The sequence below is a fragment of the Dromiciops gliroides genome, chromosome 5 (assembly GCF_019393635.1).
Source record: "Dromiciops gliroides isolate mDroGli1 chromosome 5, mDroGli1.pri, whole genome shotgun sequence".
Classification (NCBI taxonomy): domain Eukaryota; kingdom Metazoa; phylum Chordata; class Mammalia; order Microbiotheria; family Microbiotheriidae; genus Dromiciops; species Dromiciops gliroides.
In genome coordinates this window covers 61,104,447-61,118,283 of record NC_057865.1, presented here as the reverse complement: position 1 = coordinate 61,118,283, position 13,837 = coordinate 61,104,447, and the positions used below count along the sequence as shown (strand labels likewise).

Sequence of the window (13,837 nt, the reverse complement as noted above, 5' to 3'; positions counted from 1 at the left end):
AAAAAAAAAAAAAAGAACTGTGGAGTATAGATGCTGAATGAACCATACTATTTCTTTCGTTTTTGGTGCTGATGTTTTTCTATTTTGAGGTTTTTCATCATTGCTCTGATTTTCCTCTTATAACATGACTAATGCAGAAATATGTTTAAAGTTATTATGTGTATATATATATAACACCTATATCAGATTACCTGCTGTCTAGGGGAGGGGGGAGGGAGGGGAGGGAGGGAGAAAAATCTGAAATTGGAAAGCCTGTATAAACAAAAGTTGAGAACTATCTTTACATGTAACGGGAAAAAAATAAGGTACTTTATTAATTAAAAAAAAAGAAATGGGCCAGTAGAGAAGGAGTAACAGTGGGAATGATTGAGAGAAGGGGCGATCTGCTGGAGGAGACAGGATAGAATGGGGTCCCTCGGGGCAGCTAGGTGGCGCAGTGGATAGAGCACAGGCCCTGGAGTCAGGAGTACCTGAGTTCAAATCCAACATCAGACACTTAACACTTACTAGCTGTGTGACCCTGGGCAAGTCACTTAACCCCAATTGCCTCACTAAAAAAAAAAAAAAAAAAGAATGGGGTCCCTCGAACAAGGAGAGGCAATGGCCTCAGTGAGGAGTACCAGGGGAGAGAGTGGAGGAGAGTGGCAGAAGGCACCTGAGTGATAGGAGATGAGGAAGAGGGAGAAGAGGGAGCCTCCATTTCTTCTCTAAAATAGGAGTGCAGGTTTGTGACTTCTATCTGAGATGCTGAGAGGCAGGCAGCAAAGTATAATGGGGGGAAATAGTGGATTTCTATTCAGAGAGGACATATCTTTGACTCCTGCCACTCCTCTTTACAACCTGTGGGGACCTCTCCAAGCCTTGTTTTCCTCCCAAGAACAATGTGGAGAATCTCTAAGGTCCCTGTCAGCTCTTAATTCCATGGTTCTAGGGCATACTTCAATGAGAAGTCAGCCAGTCTCTTAGTAGATGAATGGAATGAACAGCACTAAAATGGTCACCTCGGTCCTCGCCTCTACATCACACACAACTGCAGCTACAGTGAGAGCGGCTTTACTCTGGACAAGGGGGTTGGAGGAGTTCAGAGGCTGGATGATGGCCTTCATGATGTCATGGCTCTGGATCATCAAGCGCAGGGACTCCTGGGTAGCCATGTTTGTCAGCACAGTGGCAGCGTTGGCGATGGCCTTGTCTCTCTTACAGCTCAGGGTACTTATTAAGGCTTCGATGGCCTCAGCTTCTGCGGCAGCACTGGTAAATGCAGATAAAAATACATCGTGATGAAAACATCTTTGGAATGCCCTATCAAATGCTATGAAATGTTAATTTTGTTAACATAAGTCACGGACTAGAATCATTCACAACAGGATCCTCGAGGAAACCTGTGCACTTTTCAGATAGGAATTCATGGGCATGACCGGTTCTCTCTTTCTGCAGCTCTTAACAGTGTAAAATGCACCATGGGAATCTCCACTGCTCAGCAATAACTGTAGAGTGAGAAGGAAATTCTGTGAATGCTCTTTGGCATTACGTTATTGAAAATGTGGCTAGGGGGCAGCTAGGTGGCACAGTGGATAGAGCACCGGTCCTGGATTCAGGAGGACCTGAGTTCAAATCTGGCTTCAAGACACTTAACACTTACCAGCTGTGTGACCCTGGGCAAGTCACTTAATCACAATTGCCTCACCAACAAAAAAAAAAGAAAGAAAGAAAGAAAGAAAGAAAGAAAGAAAGAAAGAAAGAGGAAAGAAAGAAAGAAAGAGAAAGAAAGAAAGAAAAGAAAAGAAAAATAAATAAAATGTGGGTAGGAGGAATGCCATCAACAGTCCTCTTGAGGTAAATAAATTAATACACACATGGAAAAAATAACCAATAACTTATTCTAAAATTACCAGCCAATCACAGGCAGAAACTAACTCATTTCAAACCACCAAATCCCATCTTACAAATAGGTCCACTGATTAAATATATTAAACACTCAACTAAACCAAGAACATGTACATTCAAATAAGTAAATAGGTTATGATGTTGGCCCATCCACATGTGCCACATTTTAAATTTTCTAATATAATAAATTGATTCATTGTAGAGTTAGTTAATTATTAGACATCTAATTTCCCTACATTATTTAAAACTCGAAATCTCCTTTTAAGGAAGCCAACTTCAATAGTCTTTGCTTCCATCACTAAAAAATTCAGAAAACATAGAGTAAAATTATGAGACAATTAAAAAATTTTAACCAGAGAAAGACAAGTTTAATTTTTTTCTTTAAAACTTAGAATAATTTTAAAACTATATTCCATTCAATGATATTTAGATATCTTACCTTTAATGAGAACAAAAGCCCATCTTTTAAAAACCAATATTTTACCAGTGTGGCAACAAGACATGGAATGCGACTATCTCCAAAGAATTAAAAATGCATATCATTTAGAGAGCAATGGTGAGGCATGTAGTGTGTGAGAACAGGGTTCATCTTATAGCCAATAAGGAACTTCAAAGAAAAGATATCAAAGGAATGTATGATAAGAAGAGAAGTAAGGCTGGTCACATGGCACAGGTAAGAGATGGACACCTAGGCTTCAACACTAAGACCTTTGTGATGTGAGGAAAATTCAAGAAAGTGCACTGTGGCACACTGGGAAGATGCCCTGTGCTGATGGGAGGACTTGGATAGGAATTGCACTGGAGGAGGAGGCACTGATGGATTGCAGTATGCATCACTGTGGAGAACAGCCAAAATTATGAGATTATAGATCTGTTTTAATATTTAAATATCTTGCCTTTGATAACAGAGGATCCAACATGAAGTCTAAAGGGTTGTTTTTTGTGCTTAAAATATAGGAGAGGTAAAGAGGGCTAAAGAAATTAAATATGAACATCACTTTTATAATTTATAGTGGACATATTCTTTTTTTTTTTTTTGGCTAGGTATTTGGGGTTAAGTGACTTGCCCAGGGTCACACAGCTAGTAAGTGTCAAGTGTCTGAGGCTGGATTTGAACTCAGGTCCTCCTGAATCCAGGGCCAGTGCTCTATCCACTGCGCCACCTAGCTGTCCTACAGTGGACATATTCTGCCACTAGAGAGAAGAGAACACAGTAATGATATGAAAAATAATAGTAAGAATAAAGGAACTTAGATGAGCATTATGCATCCTTGTCCCTTCTACACATATAATCACATTTTCACATTTATTTTTTACTATTTCATAATGTTCCACATTCTTCCTCCTTAAATGTTTACTTTACATTGATTTATCTTGAATAAAAACATTGTGAAGGGGGAAAACATATTCTATATCTCCCTTAGGTGTCTCCCCTTCTAGACTGTGCCTGGGACAGCATTTGACAGTCCATTCTTAAAAACTGAAATTAGGGGCAGATAGGTGGCGCAGTGGATAGAGCACCGGCCCTGGATTCGGGAGGACCTGAGTTCAAATCCGGCCTCAGACACTTGACGCTTACTGGCTGTGTGACCCTGGGCAAGTCACTTAACCCCCATAGCCCTGCAAAAACAAAACAAAAACCCAAAATTAACCTTCTTATTATTTCACTTTGCTTTATATATGATGCATAATGCTATATATCTGATTTTTTTAAACCTGTTCAAAAATTCATTTTTCCCTTTGGGGTATATTTGCACAACCAAAAATGCTGACAGAGGAGACATTGAATAAATACATATATAAGATACACACCGAGTAGAGGAAAGGCAGTGTGTGTTTGTCGTGTATCCTTTGTTCTGAAGAGGACCGATGATATCATGAGGGTGATATCTTCCCTGGAGTGAATTGGATTTAAGCGAGGGAAAGCTGTGCAAAGTCATCAACCTCACTCTCTCCTCCAGAGTCACAGAGTCCAGTGGCAGGACATAAGGAAAGGTACCCTTAGAGAGGAAGGCTCAAGTGGCCAGAGGGGCCAGGATTGCCTCCTGCAGAAGATGACTTTTGAGCTAGAGCCTGAAAGAAGCCCGGGATGGTAGGTGGACATGAGGAAGGAGAGCATTCCAAACATGGAAGAAAGCTGGTGCGAATTCACAGAGATGGGAGATTAAGTATTGTGGGCAAAGAACAGCTTAAGCAGCCTGGTATTCCTGGACTACACTCTTCATGGAAATGGGAGTCAAGTGTGAGAAGACTGGAAAGATAGGAAGAGAGGCAGATGGGAAAGAGCCTTAAAACCCAAGTAAAGGAAATTTTGTTACTTCTTTGTTAAATTTAATAGGCCTCTATTTAAAAAAACAACAACAAACAAACCAAAACCCTGGGGCAGCTAGATGGCCCAGTGGATAAAGCACCAGCCCTGGATTCAGGAGGACCTGAGTTCAAATCCGGCCTCAGACACTTGACACTTACTAGCTGTGTGACCCTGGGCAAGTCACTTAACCTCCATTGCCCCGAAAAAAAACCAAAGCAAAACAAAAACAAAAACAAAACCTCTGTAAACTATATAATGACAAAATTTGTTTACTGAAATTTGCAAATTCAGGTCCAAAAGAAAAAAAATTTCCATCATTAGTTTCTCTACTTTTTGAAGGATGTTATTACTATAAAGCCAAGTTAACAAATTATTAATGGCTTTGCCTTGTGTAGATAAAGAGCTCAAATACATATGAGGATGATCAAAGTTCCTCATCTCTACTGTACCATACTTCTGTGCAAACTTGGGATCTGGTTCCCAAACTCATCTTTCATGTCAAGGTGCTATGGAACATACTCTGATGACAGATCTGCTCCTATTTCTGGTTCTGTTATCTTTGGCCAAATTCATTCCAGAGAGAGAGAGAGAGAGAGAGGGAGAGAGAGAGAGAAAGGAATTCTTTATATGTGTTCTTAATATATACATATATTTTTACTATATATTCATATAATATATATGCTACATCTATATTTTTAATATGTGATGTTATTTCCCTCTCCACCCCCAACACTTTTGCCTAGCCCCCCCCCCTTTTTTTTTGCAGGGCAATGGAGGTAAAGTGACTTGCCCAGGGTCACACAGCTAGTCTGTGTCAAGTGTCTGAAGCCAGATTTGAACATAGGTCCTCCTGAATCCAGGGCCTGTGCTTTATCCACCAAGCCACCTAGCTGCCCCCCATTTATTTTTAATATGGCAAACTCTTTCAGACATCTGTCTCATCCAAAAAATATCACTGTTTCCTATGAAGTCAAAATTAGTTCCTTGTATTAAAATCTCTAGTCTAACTAGTTTTCTTGTTCCATAGTGTACACAGTTAGATTAGGGTACCATGGATCATTGTCAGTCATCCTAGTTCGTTTTTCAACAAATTTAATATTTTGAGTAGTCAGTTCATTGAACTGATCAGTTTTTAAGCATGAAACAACTGGTCGGTGTACTGCAGTACTATATTTTCATAGGCTAGCTTGGCATTTAGAATCCTGAAACAACCAAGATATAACACATAGTCTGAATTATATCACCAAACAAACTATGGATCATGGTTCCCTTTAATGATGAAATATTATATACACATATATTAACAATATAACTGCAATTACAACCTAATACTTTGAATGAAGACTTTTTTTCTGACTTTTTTCCCATAAAAGTATTTTATTATTTTCCAGTTACATGTAGAGAGTTTTCAATGTTTGTTTTTATAAGATTTCTATTTTCATTTTTTTCTCCCTCTCTACCTCCCCAAGACAGCAAGTAGTCTGATATAGGTTATATGTGTATAATCACATTAAACATATTTCTGCATTAGTCATGCTGTGAAAGAAGAATCAGAGCAAAAAGGAAAAACCTTAAAAAAGAAAAACAACAACCAAAACAATAGAAACAGTATGGTTCTGAATGAAGACTTTTTACAAGTCACGTATGCCAATTAAATGAAACCACAGTGTAATGCAGTAGAGCACTCACAGCCTTTGGAGTCAGAGGACCCGGATTTCAAATCCTGCTTCTGTCATTCATTACCTGTTTGTTCTTGGGACTCAGTTTTCATATTGGTAAAACACTGAGGTTGGAGTAGTCTCTCTTTCCAAAAAAAAGGACAACGATAACTTGATATTGTATATTACAATATAGATGTTAAGCTTGGATTTCACTCAGTGCTAAAAATCGTTGTTATTATGGCAGTCAATTGAAGCCTAAAAAAATAAAGTCTTTTCCTACATATTAAAGAGAATGGTCTTTGGACCTTCCTATATATCCTTGAAGCCAATAACTATGATGTTTTTCATATTTGTTTCATAGTGTCCCTAGCACAGTGCTTTGTTTATAACTGGAAGCTTAATGAAGTTATGGTGAATAAAACTCAATTGCAAATGAAACTGAAATTCTTATTGATCTAAGTGTTCAATTCCAATACTTCATTCCTGTATATACCACTCATATTTAAAAAAAAACAACAATATGAACTACCTAGGAGAAAATTCGTTTTCTTTCATGTTAATTGGTTAACTGTTTTTCTCATCATAAAATAGAAAAATAATCAAGGTGTTAAAGTATATAACAAATGACTTTTATGGTGTTTCTCCTTCATATATTTTTTTTATTTAATCAATATTAAATCAGTCTATTTTTCTAATATACTTCTAACATGAAAATTATCTCCATTTCATTAGTGGTACTATATGGGGAGCAGGGAGAGGTTATGCTATGTATATTGAATACTTAGATGTATTTAACTCAGATAAGAACAACAAACAATATTTATCATATACATATATATAATATGTATATATAGACATAAGCTGTAAATAGAGCTTTTTCATTCTTTATATTAAAAAATTCATTTGTTGACAAAACCCAAATATAAAATAAATTCTTATTTCTTATTCACTGATAACAATCAAGTTCAAGGTTCCTTGTGAAAATTTCTAGGTGCTTCTCCCTAGAAGGAATCTAATTCTAATTATGTCCCCCAGAAAGTTAGCTTTTAGAATGCTATATTTAATTTTGTGAGACCTAAGTTTGATGAGATTAATGTTTAAATTTGGTACAGCGTTAACTTGATTTCACCTTTTCTTTTAGTTCCTACATAACAATTATTATCTGTACTATACAGTATAGTAATTGATTACATACTGTTCTATATCATTACATAATTAATTTACTTGAGTCCTGTTTTCCTCACAAATTTATATGCCCCTCAAGATTTCTGGACAATTCTTAAGCTTTTCTTGTAGCCCTATGGAACACACAATAGGTGTTCAACACATATTTGTTATTGTACTATAGGTAAACTTTTTTTTGGTTTGTATTGTAAGGGTTAGAGAACCTGGCAATTTCTTATCCATTATAGCAATGAAGGAAATCTAGTTCTTTTTACCATTGGAGTGTGTTGATAATAATTTTCGGAAATCTAGAATTGTATAGAATTACATTCTTGCAATAATGAAATGGTTCTCACATCAACTGATTAAAACATTTCTTCAGATGATGAAGTTAGTCATGATTAATGCATAATCCGTGGTTCCCCACACATTGTGAGAACTGAGCCTTCTAACCCTGCCCCCCCCCCAATTTATAAAATAAAACCATGGGGGTAAATCTTATTATTTAGACTTCAGAACTTGCTGAAGAAAAGAAGACTACTTTTTCCAGTGCCAATATGAGGCAGAACATTTTCACAGTAAAGTTTATGTGAGAACCCATGTTGTAATTTCTTTACTACATAAGATGTTTTCTTGTTTTCTTTATTTAAAAAAAAAAAGTGAAGTCATCTTCTGAAAGGCATTTACCCCATAGGATAAGGACCATGGACTGTGATGGCAGTTGCAACAGGCAAAAAAACCCCAACATTGTTAGGATATAGACTAAAAAAAATTCAATAATGAAGTCAAAAGGGTAGAGACCTAGGGAGAGCAAGAATATTTTTTCTAAACATTTCTCTATTTCTTCCTGTCTCTATGCCTCTAAAATGAGCTGGGTCATTTTTTTTCCAATTCCTGTGGTGTAATTATGGCCATTACATCCCATTTCTCAGTGCTACAGGGCAAGATATTTTCCTTATATTGAGTTGAAATCGACTTCCTCTTAGCTTGTACCCATTGGCCCTAGTTCTGCCCTCTTTGACTAAGTAAATCAGACGTTATCCCTCTTGTACATGATGATTTCTCAAATATTTTTAGGAGAGATATTCCTGTTACAAGGCCTCTTCTCCAGGATAACCATCCCCATGTCCTAAAATTCTCAATTTCATGACATGGCTTTGATTTCTCTCCCTGTCAGATTAGGACATGGCAGGACTGAAAACAATAGGTAGGAACAAGTGCTGCAATTTGCTTGGAAAGATTTCCTTCACAGCTCTCCCTGCTACAAAGATTGCTGGGGAGGAAATTCTGGGGAGTATTTCTTTGGGGGGTTTTAACAGAAATAAGAATTAGGTCAATGGATGGCAAATGATATATAAGCAGATAATCTGGATGCGGAGTTCTAGAGCATTGGGTATTCTTTCTTTCTTTTTCGTGGGGCAATGAGGGTTAAGTGACTTGCCCAGGGTCACAATAATTCACAGATCATTTCTCCTTGACTCTTTTTCCAAGTCATTTAAAAAATGATGTATTTTATCTTTTCTGGGTTTTTCCCCATTCAATTTTAATTTCATTTCAGTCTTTTTTTAACATGGTTTTTATCTTAGTCCAATTTAATTTGAGGAAGGTTTTATATCTCCTGTATTAAAGTATTTATTCTCCTTCCATTTCTCCTCTAGAACTCTCACTTCCTTTCTCATTCTTCTATTTAGAGCTCCCATTTTATTATTATTGTTATTATAAAAGAAAAGCTCTTGCTTCCTTTATTTCAGGAAATTTAATAGAACTAATGACAAATCTATGGAAGGGTTTTTTGGTGGAGGCTATGTTTGTAGATAATATGGAGTTGTTGTTTTTCTGAGTTTCTGGGGGCAGCTAGATGGTGCAGTAGATAAAGCACCAGCCCTGGATTCAGGAGGACCTGAGTTCAAATCCAGCTTTAGCCACTTGACACTTACTGTGTGATCCTTTGCAAGTCACTTAATCCTCATTGCCCCCCCCAAAAAAAATCTGAGTTTCTGTGTTGAATAACCCTGGCCAGTATTATTTATCATTGGTGTTTTCTTATGCTTACTTATTTCCTAACCTTACTTCCTGAATGGGGATTTTGTATCAGGAACAGATTTTCTGTACTTCCGAAAGGAATGATAAGGGTTTTTCTTTTCTTTTCTTTTCTTTTTTTTTTTTGGTATGGAGGGGGTATTGATATGTCTTCTCTGGGGCCTAGATAATGAGTGAAATATCCTTCAAGTACCTCAGGAGAAGCTCAAGCCAGCATGATATCAGATTTGGTCTGAGTAAACAGGAGGATAAATGGGCAAGGTAGGGATGGTCTATGCTGACATAGTCTGCTCCAAGTAGTCTTCACCAGGTAAATCTAATTCAGGGCACACCAAAATCATTACTTTTCTAGTTCTATCCCTGGAAGCTTCTTGACCCCTTTGGGGAATTAAAGTCAAAGAGCTTTAGGCTTTATGGGTCCTTGGCTAGACTATGACCTGGGTTCCAGAAGGGTAATACTGCTTTCTTGGGTGGAGTTTCATGTTGAACCCCACTTCCCCAGTCCCAACAACGTTCTTGCTCCATCTTTGCATGCAACAAAACATAGGCTAACAAAGCATACAGCAATCTCCCCCTGGATGTCTTGATAATTTCTCTATCTGCTGCTTTTTTTGTTTAAATTCTTGTTGGAACAGTTGTGAAGGGGGATGGCTTTTCTCTTTCCCAGCTTAGGGACGTTTTGTTTTCTATGATCTTTCAAGTCAATCACTCAAGAAGTATTTATTAAGTACCTACTATGTTTTCCTATGTTACTCACTGTGGCTCAGCAAGCACATTTGGCAGTTTTCTTTTTTAATGCAAAGGTATAGTAAATAAAATAATGATACCCTTGAGGTATCAGTATTATTCCCTGGAATAGTATTATCTTAAGAAGATTTTAAAACTAGGTCTATAACTAGGTTGTATAATTGATCAAAGTTTTTATATATACACACATGCACATATATAATGTATATATTATAAAGAATTAATTGTTATTTGAGGTTTTTATGACCCCACCTTTTGGCTAGAATTTGAAAAAAACCCTTGGCACGCTCACCAGCCTGGGGCTCCACAAACCGCACAGTGCTCCACCCACTCCATGGCACTGGCACCTCACGTCATCACCACTTGCCAACGCCTACATGGGCCTGGCAAAATTATAATGATTGGAAGCCTAGTGAGGGCAGTCATGTGACTGTCAGAGAAGCCAGCCAATTGGCTGGGGGCTGTGTGTGGTCAGCCTGAGGTCTGCTGGGAAGAAGGGAGGTTTTCCGCCATTCTAGCTCTAAGCTGGAAGGTGACAGGACGCTGCTGTGTGTTCTCGGCTGATTCCTGGACAGTGGTGTTGTTCAGGCTGTATAATTTCCCTTTCCCCATTTTATTTCCTTTCCCTTGATCCTACTGACGCTGTTAGTGTTTTTTTTTTTTTTAGTTTGTTCTTGTTAAATAAATCCTGCTCTGTTTTGAGGGAGGCTGTTGGCCTCCTTCCTTGCCCTAATATTGCAGAGAGCCGCCTAGCTAACACTCCCCAATTAAAAATTGGTCCCTATAATATACACACATATATACATATGTGTGTATGTATGTATGTATGTAGATACTGATAAGGCCAGAATTCTAGTTTCTGGATTTGAGCAGAGAAATTTGTCTAAATTGTAAACAAAAGAATATCTTTCCTATTATTCCCAGTCAACAAAATATATAAAGCTTGTTTCAGTGGAGAAAAGCTAAGAAAAAAAAAAATGGTTTATTTGTTAATTTATATGTTCAAGCATTAAAACATATTCACCCTGTATGATTATACAGTTAATTTGAAGTTGGGTCATGGTTACATTAAATGTGTCAAGACCTTTTTGAGTGATAACATCTTTAAAATTTTTTAAAATTAAAGATCAGAAAATTTTATATAGCAGTAGAATTTTTATCTTTTAAAAAAATACCAATGTCATTCTTTTCATATCATAATCCATTATGTTTAAAATATTATTTCAGGCATATTAAAGAAAATCTCGAATTAAATTAGTCTGCATTCCATTAAAATACAAAGTAGCTTTGTCCTAACTTCATTTCACCCCTCCCACACAATTTTTATCTAAATTACCACTAGAGGTCAGTATTAAGACATACTTATTTCCATACTGTTGGTGAAATAAATAAGTGCAAATTATGATAATAAAGAAACCACTATATAAAGATAATAACTGTAAGACTTTTGTTATGTTAAATAACTCCATCTTAAAAATACACCAGTTCTAAGTCTGTAACCCATATTTCCATGTTTTTGTCATTAGAATGCATTTTAACCTTAGACATCTTTGTACATTAATCCTATGGTCAATGGATGTCTACTAAAACTTTCATTATTATTCAGTCTGGATGACACCCTTTCAGTCTCTGCTAACATATGGCACAAAAGAGGGTTTTAATGTTGGGGGTTCTTTTAAGCTACCAAGATTTCACTAGCCCTCCTGCCATGCAAGATTGTAATCTACTTTAAATAACAACTACCAGAAAAAGAATTATATCTTAAAACTTGCTTTATTAATCTAAATTAAGGCCTTGTCATAAAGAATATAAGGATCAAAATTACCATTCTACTTTACCCCAGGTTATAATCTGTAATCAAACTTATAGATAGCTCCAAAGTTAAGCAGTTATCTATAGAATAAAATAAATAACAAAAAATACTTAAACAACTAAGGCAACCTCCTTGTTTACTCGGCAAGAAAGAAAAATCATGTTACATTAGAGTGAAATTGTATCTTTTGTTTTTTGAGGAGAGGGGTGCATTCTGCTGGTCAGGTCTTTCTTTCTTTGCAAAATACTTTTCTATTGGTAGATCTTCCTCTTGTCCCCTACAATATGACTTTCTACAAACATACCACTCATGAATAGTTTTAGTACATACACAAATATGATGGGAATCTTTGGAATTAAAACAATTGGAGGACAGTTCTCTAGTTCTGTGCTTAATATAGGGAAATGTTAATATTCCTAATACAAAATGGCCGCCAACTAATTGTCATTAAAAGAACTCTAAAAATTTACATACCAGAATACAAACACATACACACTGATTTCTTTGGGGAGAATTCTTGCCCTCTTGGGCATTCCTCTCTTCTGTCTTAGCACCTAGCCTAGTACAATGCACAAAGTAAACACTTAATAAAAATGTGTTGAATTGAATTGATTCCTCCTTTTTTTTTATTTGACTATTAGGCTATACATGCTATATCCACTTTGATCTATGGTTCCATGATCTTATCACTCAGCTCTTTGTGGTTCTAACCACAAATACCATTGCATCAGTAGCAACATCTTCCCAAGGGAAGAGCTTGGTGCCTGTGGCATTCTACAAGGCAGTTGCACAATAGCAATCAATTAACAAATATCCATTGAATGCCTACTATACACAAAACACTGCACTAGAATTAAGTTACAACTCTGGCTCTATTTGTGGGGAGAGAAACCATCATGTTAGTGCTAATGCTGCTCTCCTCTAAAGAATTAGACTCAAAGAACTTTTCTAGGGACCAATTTGATGGCTAAAGTAGAAATAAAAGAAAAGGTAAATTCCACGGAGGGAAGAGTGATAGAAAGGTTTGACAGGGGTAAGGGAGATTGCCTAAACTTGCTGTACTGGGGAAAGTGTCTTAGATTAAGTAGATAATTATAACTCATTATAACTGTGTGCACATTAATGGCAAATTTGCCACATTTTTTTTTAACAAAATACGTAGACCCTTTGAAAAAATTAATGACATATAGTCTCATTCTCAATTTAAACCATTTTCTCCCTTTGTACTCTTACCAAAAAGGTTCCCATTTCCATATTTAATAGGACAAATACAATACTATTTAAGTATTTTTATTAATTGTATTTCCTATGATATATATTACCTTTAAAAATCTGCCTCATAATAATTTCTTCTATCCTTGCACAATCTACTGAGAGCCCAAGTTAATCAGTTTTGGGTAATGGAACTGAGAAATAGGAAGCATTTTCTTTCTGATGGGATCACGTGTAAAGTCTAAAAATGAATTCTGATCCAATCCAACAGATGGCAGTGATGTTATAAATTAATAACAGAAAATTCTGAAGGTGATTTGGCCTAGTGACTAATTTGAAACAAGGTCTACATACTAATCATGAGTATTAAAGTCAGTGTGATTAACTTGATGCAAAGGTTATTAGGCAAATATTCTTTGTGATTTTCCTAAAAAACACAGCCGGTTTTCCAAGAAATAGCATGACCATTCCAAATTCCCAGAAGTCCTAAAAATAGCTCATTCTTCAACAGGGTGATAAAGGAAACACAAAAGACTAAAGACAGCCACTGCAATTGTTGGACCGACTACATTGTTTTCTAGGCAAAATCTCCTATTTTCTTTGTCCTTCATTTTGTAGTAGCTGTTTCAACTTCTATATTCCTTTCTGTCTGTTCACATTATTTCATTTGTTTGATGATTTTTGTTGTATGCTGAGGCTTCCTAAAATCAGCACAATAACATCTGCAAATAGGAGCAATTAGAAGACTTTACTATGAAGGACATGCTTCGTAACAGTGGCAAACACCTTTGGCAAGCCTAATATCCCTGTTTTAATTTTTTTTCTTGAATGGAGAATCTTTGAGATTCTTGTTAAGGAGTAGTAAATGATCTTGACATATGGTTGAGACATATCTTTTTGGAGGAAACTCTTGAGGGCTTCGTCAAATGTTATTTTGCAACCAAAAAACAATGAACACAATGGCGTCTTGTAGTCTCTACACTTTTCCATGGTAGCCTATTG

The 13,837-nt window shown here is 36.4% G+C and overlaps 1 protein-coding gene across 2 annotated transcripts in view; it reads right to left on the bottom strand.

Annotated features, from left to right (window-relative positions):
* The window catches only part of ARMC3 (armadillo repeat containing 3), a 134,916-nt gene that overhangs the window by 49,633 nt on the left and 71,446 nt on the right, over positions 1-13,837 (bottom strand). For both annotated transcript variants that reach the window (XM_043965041.1, XM_043965042.1), the window contains exon 11: positions 1,002-1,251. In XM_043965041.1, coding sequence (XP_043820976.1) covers positions 1,002-1,251 — 250 coding nt within the window. The remainder of the gene's footprint in view (positions 1-1,001; positions 1,252-13,837) is intronic.